The 21,138-nt window shown below is 49.4% G+C and overlaps 1 protein-coding gene across 26 annotated transcripts in view; it reads left to right on the top strand.

The window, feature by feature from the left end:
* LOC122380761 (cell surface glycoprotein 1-like) overlaps nucleotides 1–21,138 on the top strand; it is an 85,643-nt gene that overhangs the window by 39,856 nt on the left and 24,649 nt on the right. For 8 of the 26 annotated variants that reach the window (XM_043364213.1, XM_043364196.1, XM_043364273.1 and 5 more), the window contains exons 3-9: nucleotides 627–659; nucleotides 1,387–1,572; nucleotides 2,339–2,425; nucleotides 8,463–8,557; nucleotides 9,869–10,020; nucleotides 10,253–10,414; nucleotides 20,310–20,425. In XM_043364213.1, coding sequence (XP_043220148.1) covers nucleotides 627–659; nucleotides 1,387–1,572; nucleotides 2,339–2,425; nucleotides 8,463–8,557; nucleotides 9,869–10,020; nucleotides 10,253–10,414; nucleotides 20,310–20,425 — 831 coding nt within the window. Of the gene's footprint in view, nucleotides 1–150; nucleotides 468–532; nucleotides 660–1,386; nucleotides 1,573–2,338; nucleotides 2,426–8,462; nucleotides 8,558–9,868; nucleotides 10,021–10,252; nucleotides 10,415–20,309; nucleotides 20,426–21,138 lie in introns of those variants that run through there. The other 18 variants (XM_043364306.1, XM_043364386.1, XM_043364377.1 and 15 more) reach the window with 4 other exon arrangements.

Here is a 21,138-nt window from a genome sequence, read left to right as displayed (position 1 = left end):
ATGTGTCCAATTACGGTTTAATGTAAACATTTCCTCTTTAATCATTGTTTTCACCAATCTTGATATGCGTGTTCCACGTAAACTTTGCCCGATACCACCGTCTTCTCTTACTAGGTCGTACTTAATGACCTGTTTCACCATAAACGCCACTATAAACAGCATTAACTCGGCGTGTTTGCGCTCGCCGGTTACGACTGCAAACCGGCGCCCGCCGGCCGTGATAACATTAAAGCTGGCGCGCTGTTTTTGTACCAGCCCACATCACCAAAGCATGCTTTACCGTCCACTGGCGTCGGTTCCGAACGGCGTACACATCCGTGGCTAACAATTTTTACTGACCCATGCGATATGCTATTTTGACGTGCAATTATTTTCCGCTGTGCATTTTATCGCAACTCGACTTTGGCTGGGCACAGCGATCCCGGTCCTTGGCGGCTCCGAGAGTGCCGCTCCGCCTCTTCTGTCGGTCTCTCTCTCTCTCTCTCTCTCTCTCTCTCTTCTCTCTCTCTCTCTCTCTCTCTCTCTCTCTCTCTCTCTCTCTCTCCCCTTCTCTTCTCTCCCCGTCTCCGTCTGTCTGTCTGTCTGGCTGTGAGGGCGGATGTGTGACCGGGCCTGTGTAACGGCAGGGCGCGGTCAGGGACCTCCCCATAGTCGGCCGGGTGAGTACAGTACCGCTCGACCCCCCCCCCCCCTCCAGGGACTCACTGACTCTGACTCGGTTGGGGCCTCGTCTCGCCTGCTGCTCTCTTGGTCTGTAAGCCAGCGCACACGGGCGGCGTCTGTTCGTTTTTTTCGGCTGTCTGACAGGAACAGACTGCCCCTGTTTGTCAGTGTGCCGGCCATTTGTCTTTAGGCTGAGGGTGCTCGTTATGCTTCTTTTCTGTTGGCTCAGGCTGTGCGGCTGTTTTTAAAGTCGCGGTGGATTTTTGAGGAGAAGTTATGGCGTATTTTTGTAACCAGCAGCTAAAACACTGATAAGTTTCAGAAGGATTCGGTGCAGAAGCTGACACAAACATTGGCACGCATTGGGTCCGTTTGACGACTTTGAAGCATTCCGTCCTCGCTGGGTTCTCAATGTCGCTAAAGCACAAGGTCCAAGCCCTAACGTCAATGATATAATCATATATTAAATCATGTTCAAACACTGGCTTACAAGTAAACCTGATAATCTTTGCATGGACTTTGCTTCTAAATTTGTCCATAAATATATTTTTCTCGAACAACAGTACAACTTTGATGTATTCTTAGATAATTGAAGTTCACAGCTAAACACCGCCTCAATAGCTCGCCTGTGCTCTGAGCTCACATCTCTCGCCTGCTGACGTCACTGTGCCCCTGCTGACGTCACTGTACCCCTGTTGACGTCATGGGGCGCGCTCGCCGCAGGGCCGCACGTACTCGCCGTCCATGTCGGCGGACTCCCACCGGCGTGTGACGCGCGCCGCCGAGCCGGGTCACTCGTTCACCAGGATGCCAGTGCTGCTGCGCGACCCCGAGACCCTGGTGGTGATCCCGCACCGGCGCCAGCTGACGCACGTGGCCGACGCCCTCGGCGACGACCCCGTGCTGCAGGTCAGTAGTTGCAGCGAACGCGAACGGGGGAAAAGGAGGGTAGCTTTAGTGGCATTGCTGCAGAATGTCAGTCTGGCCTAGAGAATGATGAAGGCCATGAAGTGCTCTTTATTTTAGGTTATTTCGTGCTATATACCTTCATGGAATATTGTTATCTCGGACAGCACTCACGAAAAACATAAATATCTGTTGTGCGATGTTCGTACATCGAAGTCTTCCCATGAATAGAATAACAAGGCCCGGCGCTCCCTACTTATAATTTAAAACCGTATAAATCAAATAGAATTAGTGCTAGACGTTTTCACGACGGAGCATTGACCACCTATTTGATCCGTTTGATCCGTTTTTAGTAGCTGTTTACGAGAAGGTTATCCATCCTTTCGAATGCCATATCGATTGCATTGTTTTTTTTTCTTCCAAAGCCGATCAAAAAGACGTCCAATGCTCCGTCGTGAAAAAGACTGATTCAATTGCGAATCATGATTTAAACTTAAACAGCATAAAATAGCTTGGTAGATGCTATGCAACTGCTAGTCAATATGCTAGTCGTCCTAGTCAACTGAAAACACATGTCAATAGATCATTGTTGGTCCATGTCCTAGTTCATTTTCTAGCCGCTTTGCTGAGCTGCGTCAGGTCAGAGTCAGTTAGCGTCTATTGACGCTGAGTCGCAGTCTATAGCTGAGTCAGGGCGTTGTGAGTAGCAGAGTGTTGGCCGCGTTCGCTCGGTGACCGGCTGTCCGCCATCTTGTGCCGGTCTGTCCAGCTGCCGCCCCGGATACCGCGATACTCGAGTACGGGCTGGACCGTGCCACGTGTAAACTATAAGAGCGCGGCGAGTCTCACACCCGGAGTAAGTGACCGGCTACCCGTAGACGGTGTGTAGTCGCTGGTGTGTAGCCACCCCTAAACCGGTAGACGGCCCTGGTGCAGTCCATGGTAGTGTCCGAACCCCGTCGTGTCGACCTCTTGTCAACCCCTTCGTGTGTCGGCCCAGAACAAAATGCGAACCACTGGTGAAAGCTCAGTCAAAGTGACTGCATGTACGACCGTCTATGTTATGTTTCCCGGGCCGCACTAATTCCTTGAAAACGTGGATCCATGGATGGCGCAAAACCAAGGAATACCAGCACCATGCATGCTACATATTTAGACTAGAAAGAGCATGCTAGGAACAACATGTAGAGCAGAAGCTGCGTTGCGTATCGAACGTATTAGTACAGCCTGAAAGGCAAACAATATGCAAATGAATTGAAGTGACAAATAAAATGGAATTAGTCGAGCGTCAAAGAAACATCAAAAGTAGGTCAACGGCAATAAAGTAGGTAATGATTTCGAAATAAATGCGTATATTGCAATCATTGCAAGAAGGCAGATAGAGTGTTTTCTGCTATCTTTTGTTGTCAGTTTTAACAGCATTTGAAAAAAGGAAACCGGTTAAATTTGAGTAATGGGTAGTAAATTATATTTGAAAAGGATTAGTGCTTCAGCTCATGAATCACTACTGCATTCCAATATCTTTGTTGAACACTAGGGATACAGGTAGGACGATCCCCACCATACCCTCTCGCCCTCACTAGTACCTACTCTACCCCCAACTTGCATTGTTAATTGTCACCCTTGTGCAGGGGCGGCGGATTCGGGGGGGCAGGGGGGGCAGTTGCCCCCCCTGGCAAACTCGTGGGGGGGCAAAAGTATCTTTTTGCCCCCCCATAATTTGTGACAAAGCTTAGACAAGAAACCATATACCTGATTATTCTGTTCGATCATCTGAAAATGTAACCAGATGCCCATATACTTTATCATACGTTGCCTTTCTTAAATGGCAAGCGTTAACGTTCAATTGAAGTTTTCCGCTCTTCAACCTAGTTTTGGAGGCATTATAAGCGTCAACGTGAAGCAGTGGCAACCCAGGCCTTCAGTGACCGCTTACAGGGGCGACGGATACGGGGTGGCAGAGGAGGCATCGTTCCCTAAGAAACTTTTGGACGAGGGGCAAACGTATATTCTTGCCCCTCCATAATTTGTGCCCTAAACATGAGGAAAATTTCCATAACCTGATATTGCAGCTAGCGCTCCTACAGTTTGTCCAACGGTGCCTTTTGAATATGTGTAAATGCTAACCATTTCCGCTTTATATCATTTTGTTTTTGTCTTTTCAGATTCGATTTATAGATGTGTGCAAGTGACGCAACTCATACCTTCAGTGGTCGTTTGCCTCTATGTTGTGCCTACATAAATGCCAAATCGCAAGCGAGCGGAGACGGAAGGGCTAGGCATTCGCTTGCGGGTAGTTAGGACTGATGAGCGCTCATAATAAGCCACTCCCCCGATTTTTTCGAGCGCAACAGTTTCCAGCGCATAAAATGGTAAACGCCGAGGTCGTGCACATTGACGACATTGACCAATGCACGGTATGGTATGACACCCAAAGGCCGGTCATCAGAGATCTGCTTTGGGCATTCGGAGGCTTGTGTGGGGCCAGTGTAAAAACTGGATGTTCACTGTTCAGTATCCGCTTTATTTCAGTTTTCACTATTAAAAAAGTAAAAATTAATGTTGGAAACTTTTGAGGGTTAGGGCACTGATCATTAGTGGGCCCCCCTCTGTCTAAAGGCTGACTATAGAATAAAGAGCATCAAACACGAACAGCAGCGGCGGAACACCTTCAATTAAGGGAGGGGGGGGGGGGGGGACTGCCGACTTTTGGTCCCATTCTTTCCATGCAACGCCCATAGGGCCAACGTTAAAATGCCAAAATCAAAGGGGGCACGGTGCCCCGGTGCCCTCCCCGTTCCGCCGCCTATGAACACGAAAGCAAAATCTGAGGCATTTTGGAAAAATGAGTATGCCCCGCAGCGTCCGATAACTACCACCTTCCAGTGGGTCAAGCCAACGGGGCCCAAGTCTATTAGACTATGGCACACTTAACGAAAGCACTAACCTTGTCTCACTTTTTGTTGAAGTCTGTTCCGAATAGTTTCGGTCATAGACTGGCTGCACTGAGGTCGTTTGGTATGTGCAACTGTAATTAAAGCCACCTGAGGCACCCTAACACCAGGCTGAAGCTAGGGTTGGAAATGCTTCGTCTTTGCAGATATCACTGGCCGCTGATTCTCGAGTGCCTAAATCGGTAGATGTCGTGGCAAAATTTGGTGTGATAATTTGGACCTTACCGCAGTCAGCGCACCCTAAAGCCCCGATAAAGAAACGCCCCACCCAGAGCTTCTGGATCCTCATTCCAGTCCACCGTTCCTTCACCCTAGCCCGCCGCTCCCTCGCCTCAGCCCTCCGTTCCCAGCTTGACGAGCGTTTGGGCCTTAGTTAAGCCTTGCTGTAGGCTAACTGTATAAACCCATCGAGACAGCCCGTCTCGGTGAGCTTAGTTGGCGAACTACTGCCTTGGGGAGGGTTTCTGGCGGATCGCTGTCCCAATAGGTTTAGATGCGACCGACTGTCTCTGAATGTTTGAGCGGTCTCCTCCCGCTGTGAGCTAGTTTCAGTTGATATCTGTCTCAGAAATAATTTTTAAAGGAAGGTTAAACGGAAATCGAACGGGAAATGAACAGAGGAAATGGTAACGAGTTACCTCATTGAAGAATAGCGCTCGCCTACTTGTTAAAGATTTGGAACCGTTCTTCAACATCTAATATGCGATCGGGTTATGGCACAACTTTTCCCATTGGAGTTTTTTTTTTCTAATACAGCAATACGAAAAGCGTTGCATCGTTTACTGGCGGAACCAGGGAGCGGGCATTTAAAGCAAATATTTTCTCTCCCTCCCCTGGCTCCTGCATCGCCCGAAATAGACAAAACGTACCTTATGTTTCCTAATAATAACACTTTTATCAGATTTGTTTTTTCTTTATATTGTTCAGCAGTAGATTCGTAAGGAATCGAAATCCGAAGAGTTTTTGGATTTTGGACACTTGGGGGGGGGGGGGGGTATGTCCCCTACAGCGTCGAAAACGCCTTTCTGGATCCGCCTATGACATCATCTCGACAGGGATCTTGCCCCCCCACGCCAAAATCGAATCCGCCGCCACTGCCCTTGTGGCCCCTCCGCCGTGTACCTACCTAATTGTAAAACCGACCAACAGGGTTGTAGCGCTTTTTACCAATTTATTGCAGCTCTGTCTCTTGTCAGTATTGTTAGATTCATGCATTTATTTTCTATGCTGGGCACGCATGTCTTAAAGATATTGGTAGCTCATTGCATTGAGCATCTTGCTTACGTCAGTTGTCTCATCCTCTTCACGGTTTTCCATTCGCCGACTTTCATCCCCTCCTCTCGGACACACGATCTGGCACCGTGAAGAGCTCCGCACGGCGCCCGGTTTTCTTTGGCTCTGAACAGGGGTCGATGGCGTTCATCCGCGCTTTATGCCCGGGTCGAGACGCGCTGCTCGCTCCTCGGCCGGTCTTTGTGATCGGCGCCGGCGGCTCTCGAGCTGCGCCCGGCCCGCTGTCAATAGGGCCCTCGGTGGAGCCGCCGAGAGGGCAGTGCCGGTTCGACCAGACGGGAACAAATAGCCGGCCGTCACTGAGCCCCGAGCCGGACTGGAGCGGATCAGCGGCCGACAGCGCGATGGCCAGTGCCGGGCGAGCCCAGATGAACCCGAGCCGGGATTAAACTGAACCGCCGCGCCGGCCGGCGGACATCAGCGCACAGACCGAGCGTCAACACGGCCACAGGTCACGGCAGGGCAGAAATAGAGCAGCACCGGGACAGGTCAGGGCCAGCACTGCGCGGGAATAGATGAATGGCTGATGGAAGATGGCCGGATTTCAGGCGGGGCTAACCTTGCCCATGAGCTGCCTGAGGCAGATATGTAAAACATCTTGGGCTGTCTGGACGGAAAAGTAATTCAAAAGCATTGGGGATGAAATACAGACCTCTGCTTTTACTCGCGCCTTCTTCCAGCATCTTTCCGAAACATAAATCTCATCATCCTGAAACAGGAGCAGGCATACAAGGAAGTAGTTCCGGCATTTCAAATTTGTCTTGGAAATGAAAACCAAAACGAATGAGCATATATGTCTCACAATGGACTCGTGCTGCGCTCGTCCAACAATCGTAGACGGGATAGCAGTGACGGCTCACAGGCCAACCGACCAGTGACTGCCTTAATGGCAGCTTGCTCCATGCCCGTCTGAACCTGCAACTGACGGCGGGTCCAGGTAGTCCAGGCCTGTCCCTGTCTGAGCTTGGAGTGACGGTCAGGTGACTCGACCCAACCCTTGTCCTCACCTGGAACAGCAAAGGCGTGTGCCCCAAGTGTCAGTGATCCTGTCACGGCCACATCGGCTGACTGAGGTCCATCCAGGCACGACCGCCTGTCGGTGGTCCATCCAGGCTCGGCCGCCGCGCTGGGCTGACGGCTCGCCCGACTCGGGGCGTCGTTAGAGGAGGGGCTCGCCGGCTCGCACTGTCGGTCTCGTAACGAGGCCCCCTGCCACCACCACCGGGTGTACGTACGTAGAGCCTTTCGGGGAACAGCGCCGCCAAAATAGACCGCCGGCGAACACAGCTCTGAAGACACGAAGGAAACAGACCCAACGATCGATAGAGACAGGAAATGAGAGAGCCCGAGCAGGGTAGAGAGCAAAAGGAGAACGAGGAAAGAGTGGGTGTTGTGAGGGAGAGAACAAGACACGTGACTGGAGAGAGAGAGAGAGAGAGAGAGAGAGGGAGAGAGAGAGAGAGAGAGAGAGAGAGAGAGAGAGAGGGAGAGAGGGAGAGAGAGGGCGAGAGAGAAAGAGTACACTGAAGATACAGGTCCTTATATTACATACAAGTGTTAGGAGCTGTCCTATGTGTTTAATGCGAACATAATCTAATCTCATTGCCATATACAGGGTGGACCAAAAAGGATGGAAACATTTTGAACTCACATAAAATATGTGTTATTGCATGCAGGTGACTGAAAATGATACCAAACGAGAGTACATTTCGTGGAAATTTATAATGACATCTCTCTCATCTGCTTTCTCTCGTTTTCAGTCTCCCACAGCAAATGTTCGAAGAGGCCACTTTTGCGAGACAGGCAAAGAGCGGCCCGCCTGGCTGCTGACGCGATAGCCCGATGACACATGTCCGCTGGTTTGGCTCGCACAGCCTTGGTGATCACTCTCTTCAGGTAACAGATGCCTTTAGAACCTTCCTTGTAGACCTGGCCTTGAGATGACCCCACAGGAAAAAATCCATCGGGGTCAGGTCAGGTGATCAGACAGGCCAGTTCCGACAGGCACTGCGGGATATCAGCCGGTCACCAAAGTGGTTCGCGCTCCACTTGAGCGTTGTTTCGCGATGTGAGGAGGCGCACCGTCTGGCTGGAATCACATGAGGTCCATGAGACTGCCATACTTCGTTTGGGCTCACTTCAACAACTTCTTTAGCGTCGCTTGATAGCGCTTTTGGTCGTCAGCCACGGTGTTGTCGCTCCCATCCTCGAACCGAAGTGGAACTGGCCTGTCTGTCTTCTCATCTGACCTATGGATTCCTTTCCTGTGGAGTCATCTCAAGGGCCAGGTCTGCAAGGAAGGTTATGTAGGCCTCTGTTATCTGAAGAGAGCGATCACCAAGGCTGTGCGAGTCATACCAGAGGACATGTGTCATCGGGCAGGCGGGCCGCTCTGTGCCTGTCTCGCAAAGGTGACCTCTTCGAACATTTGCTGTGAGAGACTGAAAACGAGAGAAAGCAGATGAGAGAGATGTCAATATGAATTTCCACGAAATGTTCTCTCGTTTGGTATCATTTTCATTCACCTGCATGCAATAACACATATTTTATGCGAGTTCAAAATGTTTCCATCCTTTTTGGTCCACCCTGTACACTTACTGCCTGTGTTTATCGTTGCTTTATTCCTGCGGCCATCCCTGTTCACAGTACTACGAAGACCGCCTGCACGAGACAGACGAAATCAACAACGCCCACGCTAGCCGAAGGATCATCGAAATGCTTCAGCCCATCGCCATTCCCAAGTAAGCCAAGCTTTCCTACGTGCTAGTTGCACAGATTTGAACCTTTTTGTTCAGTTGAGTGCGTTGTTAAGATTTTGCTGCCAGGCTCCTCACCTTATTTTCGGTATTTTGCGCTTTAGCTTTGTTCTTCGTGCAAAGTGGAAAACATTTATCACACGGTTGGTTTAATTTGCCGACTTTTTCCTTCTCGCCACATTTAACGCTTTATTGGCCTCAGCGTGCTGTTCCTTGGGCTTTTGTGCCTGGCTTGATACATCTAAAAGAAAAGTTGCATTCTTAGCTTAGACGGTCAGCTTAGCTACGTAAACAAGGAACCTTGAGAAGTGAGTCGTTGGGAGTGTTCCGCTAGTTAAAAGCTCCTGTTGATCGACACTGTCGGAGGCGCCTGCCCGGTATGCCTTGTAACTTGAAAAAAACTCCAGTACAATTCGGCTATTTTTTACTCTTTTCATTATGCACAAATACGGGCTTAATATATCACCGCATTTCTGGTGTGATCGTGCCGAATCTGTCGTTTCCGTACCGTACGTTATCATTGGTATCAATTATAATTTTATAACTTTTAAGACACTTTCAAAAAAAAAAAAACAATCGCCAGCGTCGGTTTCATGTTGAGCCCTGAGCAAAGAGCACCCATTTCCAAGTCCCCAGTTAATTTGCGCTCCACCCGCAGCGCAGTGTGAGTGTTCTGTCCGTCTCTCCAGCGGCGGACAGTCGGACAGGCCTCCCGGGGTGTGGAGGAGTGGCCCCTCTCCCGTGTCCTCTCATGTCGAGCCGCCACTCCGGCCGTCCCGACAGCCGGCGCCCCATGTTCCCGCCCGAGCCAGCCCGCTGCCAGCCCCCTGCCAGCTCGTGGCTAGCGACCAAGCTCATGACGGGGCGAAAATAGCCGCCGAGCCGCCACCGAGTCTCCGCCTGACACGGGGAGAAGGCCGCCGGCTGACACTGGCAGAGGCGGCGCCGCCCACCCGGCCTTGACGCCGTGTTGACAGAAACAGGCCCGGCGGCACGGTGGGGCGCGGTCCAGCCGTGGAAGTCGTAACCTCTGGCGTCTGCTCGGACCCAGCCCGCAGCTCCCCCCGTCTCATTACCGCACGGTTTTCACCTCCATTCAGTCAGCCTCCGTCCTAATCTGCGGCACCGAGCGACGCTGACGTCACACGAGTCGCGGGCCTCGCACACGTCACGCACGTTACATTCATATTTCCTTCTCTGTCCCTCAGTCGTCCCGTGCAGCACCGTGCCGTCCTGACTTAATCAGCGCCCCATGGGAGTCCTGACTGGGCGCTCATCAGCGCGCGCTCCTTTCAGGAAGTTCTACCCGCGAGAGGCGGAGTGGAAACCGAAGCCGTACAAGAGGCGCACCATCGAGGATGAGCTGAAGCCGGTGCGGCACAACATCGCCGTCCGCTCCTACTTTGACCGAAACAAGGAGGCGGCCGACCACGACTCCAAACGCATAGGTAGAGGAAAGGAATGCACTAGTTGAAAGAAGGAGATAAGGGTATTTTTACGCCCTTACAAAGAGCACATGCTCGAACGTTTATTTTGACAGATCTGCCAAGTTCTAGATGTCATCAGTGGCCATAAAGCTGCTCAAAATTCCAGTCCTCAGTCTTAAGAACAACCTACCATGCATTCCTGATGACGGGGCTGACCGTCGGACTTTCCTCCCCTCCCCCCTGCACGCCTCAGGCTCCGGTAACGTCTCCTGCCTGAACTTTGTCGGCGGGAAGGTGACCAGTCGCCGGCCGCGCACGCGGTTCTACGACCACGACAAGATCCGCACGGAGATCGACCTGCTGTCCCGCTACGGTCACGTGCGCGATGACCTTGACCTGCACCAGTTCAAGGACAGTGAGTACCGAGCGGCGTGACACTGCATAGAGGTGGGAGCGAGGCGCCAGGATTGACACCAATCAACCGAGTAGTGCTGGAGTAAGAGTTCGGAAAGATATAGCCGAACACGCAATATACTAGTACATTTAGTCCACAGCTATTGTGAGGGAAGCATGAATATTTACGGTCATCAAACTATAAGCCCACACCTTGAGCCTACTCAGCGCATTGTTGTTGATCCTTTCGCCGCACACTGCCGACGTGTGACGTCACACACGGTGACCTATGACGTCACCGGCTGACGGGGATGGCGCTCACACACGGCTTGGGGTGTGCGTGTGTGTGCGTTCGCCCGCCCTCGGCACCCGCTCCGGCCACTAGAGCTAAGCCAGCTGCATTATGTATATTCTGCCGAGCGGTGCCAGCTGATGGCTAATTGTTTGCTTCGGCGACGTTTGGCGGCGCGGGAGGCTCGTCACGAGAGGCATGTGTGAACAGAGCACATATAATTATGTGCGGCTGCCCTCATACGCCTGTTAGTGTCTGTGTGCATAGCACTAGGTGCAATGTGTTTACACGAGTGCACGCCTAGTCTACTCCACAAGCTGTGGAGCCCTGCTTTGGTGTGACTGTGGCATTCAAGGTGTGGTTGTATTTTAGGGAAGCATATAAAACAAACGCCTGAAGGAGTTAACGCGGAGCCCAGAGCTGAGCCCCCTAAAACCGAGCCAGCGCCAGCAGAGACTCAGCCAGGAACAGCCGAACAACAGGAGGCATGAGAGTACGTATCTTCACACCCCTCACCCCATGGGCGTTATTTGAAGCTATCACCCATATTATCTGTTCACACGGGGACTATGGGACCGGATCCTTTTTTAACGCTTTGAACGTCAAAGCTCAAAACGACCCAATTGATACGTCAAAGCTCAAAACGACCCAATTAATACATCAAAGCTCAAAACGACCCAATTGATACAAAAAGAATCATGAGAAGATTCTCACATTAAAATTTCCCGCATATGTGGTTTATCCATAGTTTATCCTTAAAAATACATGTTAATCTTCTTGTACACAGTCTGCCAATAGTCTACATACACCTTTATTTACGTAAAAGCGCGCTGCAGTAGTGTCCTTAGGTATGTGTTGTTTCTGTGAACATACATACTGTGTCTAGAAAACACTGAGAGACCGTCCCACATTGCCAATCGCTTGTGTCGAAAGAATACTCGATTTTTTCGCATGATAAACTAAATGTTCCAGATCACACAGAAACAGAAAGACATTGTTTTTTCGTCTTAATTAAAGGAATTCGGGATATATGTTAAAAATATCATTCTACAAAATTTGAAACGATATTTGGTCGTGTTATGTGTGAGAAAAAAAGATCATGAGCTAATGTCAGCAGCGTGGGACAATTTCTCGACGTCTAACTCGTATGCAAATACGTACATATTATCACACTGTATATGTATTTCATTATTGCATGTAACATTATCGTGGCCAATACTCTTCAGTACTCTATTTTATCTCTCGGTGGAAACCATGTGACTACTAAAATGTTACTCTTTTCTGTGAACTTAAATAATTGATAAAGTGAGCACATACACACATTTGATCTTGTGTACTTTCACTTTTTTCTAAATGTTTGCAAGTAACTGCCTTGTGATAAGCAACCGATGTTTTTGTAGTGTTACGCCTTTTAGCCTTGATGCTGCACATTTTCCAAAGCCCTGTTGATTAATGAAGTTTTTAAATACATAGTGTTTTTACCCTTTATCCTGTCGCACGTGTGACTAGCTGGGTCTTTCTGCACCATACTAGTGCACTGTTCGGTTTTCAGGACTCGGCGGCGCCAAGAAAGCCTAGGCGCTCCACGGCGCACTGTCAGCTGTGTGACAAATGCATCAGGCTGTGTTGGAAGTGGATGCTTTACCTCATCCCGAGCATCGTATACAACCACCATTGGTTGCTTATGTGCGCACTAATATCTGTTCGGCTCCCTTTCCATCATTCACTTCAAGCATGTGCGACACCACACATTTCTTCTCACTTCAATGTATTCTTTAATACACGCTTCAAACCCGCCATTGTTTACATCACTTCAATGCACTATCTCTCAGTTACTTTTGTATGGAAAACTGAACAAGCATTAGACGCTCGGTCAAATAATTCATAACAAAAGGAACATTGCGAGGACAACGGTTTTCTGCGCCTCAAAAATTTAGTTTTAAGTAAAGGTCAATGCTTCCAATAGATCTAGAGGCTCTTTCTCTAAAGCAAGGTTCTACTGGCTAGGCATTCTGAAAGCAGTATGATGCTATTTTTCCTGGTAAAATTAGATGAATAAGAACTGGAGTACATGAATGAAAACATATAAGAAGATCTCAAGATCTCGCTTCAACGTGCTAGCAGTCAGCTCTATGTCCACTTATCAGTCCATAAATACCTGGAATGCAAGCGATGTTAAGAAAAATCGGCATAATAATTTACAAATGCGTCTTTGTTTGTTCATGCAAGCCAGAAATGGTACACAGCAGATATCACGGAGATCAGATCAAACACTTCTAAAAGACACGTTTAAAAACTTTTTATGTTTCGAAATACATCTGAGCTAGGATACACTTTTTAGCGACTGACTATAATTCACGAGTCTGGTACATCGAGTGCCGCCCGTGTTCGGAGGAACTTCCCCACAGGGTCACCTCGGCCACCGGCGTCTCAGTCAGGTAAGTGTATTGTAGATCCGACCCCGATGATAACCCCTGTTGGCCGGTCACCCACGAATCGGTGCCACGCTGGGCTACCAGTTGCATGTCTAACACACCATTAATCCATGCTTGGAGAGTGCTTGTAGAATGCGTCGTTTGGTAGGCTGGGCGCCACTCAAACTGCATGCCTTGCTGTACATACATCTGGCCACTTATCGTTATCTTATCGGGGAGCGGGATGGTCCCCTGAGTCTGACCATGCACACTAGCCACAGCGGCCCAGAATGCGTGAGCAAATAAATACGTATCACGAACGGATTTTCCCATTCGCTCAGCATTGTGATCTGTTTGTAATGCGCATTTATTCTGCTCATGTATCCTCATGTAAGTGGCCTGATGGGCCGCATCGTCACGAAATCGGTCCGGTGTGGAAGGGCAGCTCAAAGTTATCTATCCATCTGTTCTGAATATATGAAAATTTACTGTCGCGAGCACACCGCCTCCAGCTCTGATATCAGTCCACGAATTAATAGCTTTACTTTTACCCCGGCGTCTGAAAAGCGCAAGTGTAACAACAAGCACGCGGATTGGATGACCTGCGTTATTGCATAGCGTTTGTTATCATTTTGTTGTGAATGCGTATTCCCCATGACACTATCCAACTTTTATTGAAATAACCTCTGCAAGTTAAATATCTGCATTGAAAGTTATCCATGTATGAAGGCTGTTCAATGTCAAATTGAGGAGGTATTTCAGTAGAAAAAATGTGTTATGGATAAAGATTGTGTTTGTTTATAGCTGGATGTATGCAGAATGCAGATGACATTTCTTTCCAGATGTTCAATGGATAGCTTAGCTGGATGTCGCTAGATGTAGCACACACACCTCATATGCTAGGTACAGTCACCAGCAGTTGCTACCCATCACCCCCGGACGGCGGGGGAGCAGGCTACCACCGCCCCTGCGAGACTAGCGCCGCCATGCGCCAAGAAGTGGAAACACCACGTGACTGAGGCCACGTGAGGGCAGGGTCACGTGATGGAGGGGCGGAGCATAGTAGCTTTTGCGCCCGACACTAACTGAAATGCGGCGCTGTGATTGGGCGCCTTAGCATGAATGAAGCCCCGGCGCCAGAATCAGCCGTTCGCCTTATATGGAAAGTGAGCCTTTGCGTTTCACTGTTCTGTATTGGTTTGAGAGCCACGGCACCATACGAATTGTGAGCCCCTTTGAACGGGTCACCGCCCGAGGCACTGAGGCGACGGCTGTGCCGGGCAAAGCCTAGCCTGGTGGGAGAGGTGGGCCAGGGAAAGTGCGATCGAGCAGCCACTGGGACGTGAATTGGTATTATCCAACCGCGACAAACGATGTCAGCAGCCTCTTCTCGTGTCATAGACAGTGTCTGACACGAAAAGCTAGACAGACAACGTGGGCAGTACCCAATCAAAAGCTACTAAACGATCCAGTTAAGAAGTTGGCGAGGTAGCCAGACCAAATAAAAAGTTTTTAATTCGATTTTGGTTGACAACTGACATACAAGCCCGCTGTGATGGACCAAAGAAGGAGCTGAACAGTTCATACAACTTCTAAAAAGCTCAACGGTTTAAAAATTCAAAAGTTAAATATTAAAATTCAGCCTGCATGTTTAAACTCTGGCCCGGCGCTGGCAGGAAGCTTATACTGCCACTTGCAATTCCACTACGTTGTAATATAGCCAAGAGTTCTGTGAGAGCAGCAACTGAAAGCCCCGTTGAGGGGGGGGGGGGGGGTGGCGGCGCGAAACGGCCCCCTCTCTCCTTTTCAGTCGATATCTCCTAAAGTATAGCAAATGTCGCCACCAAACTTTCAAGACCCCTCCGGGCATCATTTTTACACATTGTGACCAAATTTTTCCAGAGCTCTTATGAAAGGTTAGTCACAAATGACGTCAGAGGGATGTCATGTTCTGCCATATTCGACCCAATAAAAGGTTTAGCGGGAAGAGCTGTCACGCTTACAGTTTTGAAGATAACGAAAAATATTCAAGAAAAAAAAGATGTAAAATAAACAGCGCTGCCAAACTGCTAACTCTTATTTCCAAACAAAAATTGATTTTGACCATCAAAACTATAGAAGTATAACACCCCAAAAATACCAACAACTTTCAAAATTAAAACTGAAATATATGTTATATAACTATCTGCTCTAGATATGGCAAACTTAAACTCGATAGCTCCATTTTTAGCAAAGTTATGGCAAAAAAAGAACTACTTAAAATGTATTACGTAAAATTTTCAAATTCAATTTTTAGCCGTCACAGAGCACACAAAGCAAGCCAAAGACCACCATTGGATTTCCTGTGATGAGCTGCATCGAGTAGATACCCCTTTTATGCAAAATATCAACTTTGAAATTTGACCTTCTTTGACCTGACCTTGACCTGAACTCCACCAGAATGTAATATAAACTGGCCCCAATGGCCGTCTAGCCCACACCATTGAATTTTAAATGTAAAATTGGCCTTAAAACATGTATCACACGACCCTAGCATAATTGGGTTCATATTGTGACCCTTAGTGACCTGACCTCTGTGAACTGACCTGGCATCAATGACCTCTTTAGGCAACATATGTGTTAGACAACCAACGCTCCATCGATGTTTTTCGATAACATGCCTTTTATTTGATGTGTTAACTGACTGTAACGCATTCCTTAGACTAAATCGGTGAAAAAATGCGACCTTTGACCTGACTTTTAACGTCATGGGTTGCACCTAGGTCAACGAAACCTGGTAACAAGGTAGTTCCCTGGTGGGGCTATCGAACGCTCTTTGAATGTTTAAAATCGGTCGGTAACTTTCCGAGATCTCAGGTGGAGGGCGAAACGGCTGCACCACCCGATCAGGTGGTAGGGTCCGCCAATAGCCCAAGGGGGCGCGGAATGTTTATTCACTCATACAGTGTCATTTATTTTGAGAACACCTTTCTCACGCCATGACATTGTCCTCTCGTAATAGAATGAGATGAGGAGTGTTTTCATGCCTCCTTATGCACGGCTCTAAGTGTCATTGAGCTATCAACTGTCAGCGGTTTTCGGACAATGAAGTTCTTAGTTCTTACTGAATCCAATTTTATTTCAAACGATTGTCACTGTGCTAGTTTTCTTCTTATACGTTTTTGAAAAAGCGCTGAAGAATTCTTTGCTAGACGAAACCGGTCCGCTTATTCTTTTTCTAATTGTTTTTTGAATATATTCGTAGACTACTGGCTCTTTACTACAAAATTTGAGAATTACTTTGACCCGAACGATGTGCAGCTGAATTTTCCCTCTTGAATGATTATGGACAGCTCGCGAAAATAACTTCAACCTAAACTACCGACAAGCAGAAGAAAATCCGATACAAGCCGAAGCCTACCTCAATCCTCTCACCTTGTTCAACCGTTGAAACGTTAAAGACATTTGTTCAGTCTGAGTCGCTATGTCGACCACCCGCGCCGTGCTTGGGGGGGGGGGGGGGCGTTTTTACGCCATTCCCCCTCAGGTTTTTCGCGAATATCTCAAAAACGGCGACGCGACGCGTAGCGTCATTCAAGGTCATGGGTCACCAGGTAACGTCAAGTGACCTTACCTCAGAAAAAATTCGAAAGCTCGCTGTAGCTACACCGACTGGGCGATCACTTAAAAACTTTCAGTAATTGCTTAGGGTAACAGTATGTATAAAATGGATACCTCGGATTTCTATGTCTGTGACCTAAGGTCAGGTCAATTTTGCGACTGCTACATTAGGTATAAGTCAATGGCAGAAAATTGAAATGCACCTTTTTTGGACAAATTTCGTTCTACACCCTCTCAAACATCGGTTCATAGGTAAACATGACACACTGAATCGGAAAATTGCACCTGTGATTCCTGTGTGTGCCCCTGAGGTCATTTTAGGACATAAACGGTCTTCAGCAGTTCTTTGACTTTTGACAGAGACGTGCTAGAGCGGCGAAAACACCGTTGATCTGAGGTCAAATTTGAGGTCAATCATAGCGGTGCCCTCTGGGGGCTAAACCTTTGATCTGAGGTCAAATTTGAGGGCATGTTGGCGAAAGAGCGTTAAAAGAGCTATCGAATGCGCTTTTCCGCGGCGCTGTAGCTCTATTGGTTCCCGAGTTAGCCGTCGGTTGTTCCAAATCGTTGAACTCAACAAAATTTGACCTTTGATGAACCCTGGTGACCTGACCTTTGCCCTGACCTTAAAATGACCGAGTGTTTTCCTCCTTATTTTTGACGCTCTTTCGATTGTTGCTTACCGCGTGTCGCTACGTGGCCCAGGAGCCGAGTTAGACGGAGGGGCGTGAAACGCCCCCCCCCCCCCCCCAGCACTCGATGGAAAGTTCATGCCACCAAAACGGCGCGGGTTAATTGTTATGTTAGCTAGCTCCTGTTGTAAGCTGTGGAGTCGTAAACCTCATCTTGAAGGAACTGGGCCTAACATTTTCATAGCAAACGTCAAAAAATGTTAAGAAGTTGCGCAAAAAAATAGCATCTCTTTTATGAAACATTTGCGAAACCTTCAACAGTCATCCCCAGACCCCATTAGTGCCGAGCTCCCAACGACGACCATAAAAGCGTCCCTATCCCGTCATAGGCGGCGGAACGGGGAGGGCACCGTGCCTCCTTTGATTTTGGCATTTCAACATTAGCCCTATGAGCGTTGCATGGAAATAATAGGACCAAAAGTCGGCAGTGCCCCCCCCCCCTTAATTGTAGGTGTTCCGCCGCTACTGCATCCCGTCAACGTGGGTTTATCATAAGGATGCTTAAGATTTAATTTCCCATCCGAAGCTGCAATGATGGAAAGCAAATTTACATTTTACATGTGAAACAAGCTGACACAACTAGATATTTCCTCTCTCGATCCCTCTCACTGATTTACCCATTGCCCTCTTTCTCATTTTACCCTCTCTGGTTTTCCTTTTCAGTTTTCTCTCTCTCTCTCTCTCTCTCTCTCTCTCTCTCTCTTTCGCTCTCTCTCTCTCTCTCTCGCTCTCTCGCTCTCGCTCTCTCTCTCTTGCTCTCTCTCTCTCTCTCTCTTTCTCTCTCTCTCTCTCTCTCTCTCGCTCTCTCGCTCTCTCTCTCTCTCTCTCTCTCTCTTGCTCTCTCCCTCTCTCGCTCTATCTCCCTCTCTCTCTCTCGCTCTTTCTCTCTCTCTCTTTCTCCATCTTTCTCTCTCTCCCTCTCTCTTTCTCTCTCTTTCTCTCTCTCTCTCTCCCTCTCTCTCCTCTCTCTCTCTCTTTTTCCCTCTCTCTCTCTCTCTCTCTCTCTCTCTCTCTTTCCTCACAATATTCTCGACTGTCACAGCGTTATAGAGCTTGTTTCCAGACAGGTCCCGGCGCTCCCCACTCCGCAGGCCTCAGCCCACACGGCCCAACCGCTCAAACACCCTCCGGCGGATGACCTCTGACCTCGGCGACCTGACCCCAGCCGACCGATCGCGTCCCTCTCCACGCCTCCGCCCCGCTTCCCCCACTACAGCTGCGTAGTAATTGTAGCGTGTGCAAAGGTCACGTGACATTATTTACTTCTGCGGCTTGTTCGGCTGACAAGAGATGGCACTAGTGGTCTGTGGATCAGAGGCGGGGCTAGGTTCTACGACTTCTTGGGGCACACTTTACGGCAGAAAAGAGGTTTTTTGGCTCCCCATCCCACAATGCTTCGAATATACAAAAACAAGTTAGATATTCGAAAATCGGAGGACCAAACTGTTCGTTTGACGTATCTCGCGCGACTGAGAATTGATCGGTCTTCAAACTACTGAACAAAAACGAGGTGATTAGTAGCAAGTGCTGGTGACTGTACATACTAGGTTTCCCTCCATCACATTTAAAGTCGATACAGATGCAGGTAGAACTACATGCAGACTTAGAGACTCCCTGCCCGGGTTCGTTCCGTCGTCCCCAGCGCGACCCGTGGCGTGGCGGGGCTCGACCCACCACGCGCTGAGCTCGTTCGTGACCATTTATCGCGGGCGCCGCGCGCGTCGGATTATTTCCAAAACGGCTCCGATCGCTCCGGCCACCCGGCGTGACGTCATCGCGGGAGGTTATTTCGGTCGGCGCCGGCCCCGTTTCAGCGCCGCTGGGCGTGCCTGCCGCCCTTCCAGCCGCTGCCGAGCCGCCGCCGAGCCGCCGAGCCGCCTGGGTACGGGCGCTGGTAAGACGGCGACTGAGTCAGCTGCTGAGTCAGCCGTCAGCGGTCAGCACCGTCCCCGCCCGGCGGACGGTGGACGGTGGACGGTGGACGGTGGTCGGCGGACGATAACCCGCTGATTGGTGTTGGCCGTCCGTCCATCGACAGGCGGCCATCAGTTGCCAACAATTTCGCCAACTCCTTTGGCGCGTTTATGCCAGTTAGTAGCAAGTAAGGCTTAAACGGCATTTCAGAGGTGGCGATCAAAGTCGAGGTCAACGGAAGATCGATCTGACGTTTACTGAATAAATTATTCCGCTGCCTAACTACCGACCGAAAACGTTCAGAATTGTTGGAGGAAGACAGCGGGCGGCTTATTGGGAGAGCAGCTGCTGCCTTTAAGCGATGATGCCGAAATTATGTTTCTTAATAAAACTTGCCCAGCTGCATATTACAATAGCATCACTCATGAGCTGGAGCCACTCGGTGCTGCCATGAACGTAAACAATAGCTAGTCTCAGCTCCAAATTAGATCAAACAAAATTTTACAGGTTCAGCCTATGTCATTCAAGCCATGAGTCTGTCGGTCATCATGTCGGTCATCAGGGTAATTCGGAACACTCTGAGAATTGTCATGACATCAATTTATGCACCTTTTCAGAGGTCTTTAGCAACTAGTTGTAAATGCTGAAGCTTGTTCGTCAAGAAAAAAAAAATGAAGTAAAACAAGCAGTTCTTGCGTGTTGCTGGTCGGGTCCTCATGAGAGAGGTCCCCGTCCCTGTCCGCATCACTCACACCCCGGCAGACTATGACCTCATATCCGCCCAGGGGGGGGGGGGGGGGGGAGGAGGAGCTCTGCAGCTGTGACCTTCTGTTACCCTCGCTTGTCGGACTGAAACCAAGGTGACGGTCCCAACATTTCTGTTCCAAATGGAGCCGAGCTGACGGTGTTTCCCAATGTCCGTATTCCCATCAGAGCCGAGCTGACCCCATCTCCTGTGCCGCCTTTCCCAGTGAAACTGACGTCTCCTGCGTCCGCCTTTCGCAGTGAAGCTGCAGCAGATGCCGGGGCAGCCAGGCGTCTACAAACTGATCCAGTCGCCCGACAGACCGCCCCGGAGAAAGGCCGCCTCCGAGGATCCCGAGCTAGCCAGATACTCCAGGGTGAGAACGGCACTGACTGCACCAATTGGGGACAAGAACCTAGGATTAGCTGCTCCAGAAGGAGAACCAGGGCTCGGCAGATGCTCCATGGTTCCTGAGCCAATCAGGTACTCCAAAATAAGCTCCATATCCCACATGGTGCTTCAAAAGTAAGAGCCCATGACTTCCGGTTTAACTGAAGCATGAAAACGCGGAGCTGACAGAGCGTAAGATATAGTTTACGCCACTCTTTTCAAGGAATCAGATCTCACCGGATGGGTTTCTCTATCATTCAGAGAAAACCATTTCGGTGGCTACATCAGTGTAGTACAGGGTGATACAAAAAAAGCGGTCATCACCAAAATTCGAATAACTTCGGAAGTTTTATTCAGATCATCACCAAACTTCGGCCACTTTAGGTCACACCTATGTAGCAGACATCCACCAAGTTTCAAGTCTTCACTACGAATACTTTTAGTACAGTGTGTGTTTTACGGACGCTCCACAATGTGCTCCAGGTGAGCGCCCCGGCGCTGCAGGGCGTAGGCACACCTGCATCCGGCGGGCAAAGTTGCCGATAACCCGATAAGAATAACGTTTCAGGGGTAGCACACCCCCTGAGCACTGTCTCCAGAGGCCATTGCACTCTGTAAAGTGCACAGCCATCGGGTTATCGACAACTTTGCCCGCCGGATGCAAGTGTGCCTACACCCTGCAGCGCCGTGGCGCTCACC

Source organism: Amphibalanus amphitrite, unplaced genomic scaffold (assembly GCF_019059575.1).
Source record: "Amphibalanus amphitrite isolate SeventyFive unplaced genomic scaffold, NRLGWU_Aamphi_draft 000010F_arrow, whole genome shotgun sequence".
Taxonomy (NCBI): domain Eukaryota; kingdom Metazoa; phylum Arthropoda; class Thecostraca; order Balanomorpha; family Balanidae; genus Amphibalanus; species Amphibalanus amphitrite.
The sequence above is the reverse complement of the archived record's forward strand: the minus strand, read 5'-3'. Positions and strand labels throughout refer to the sequence as shown.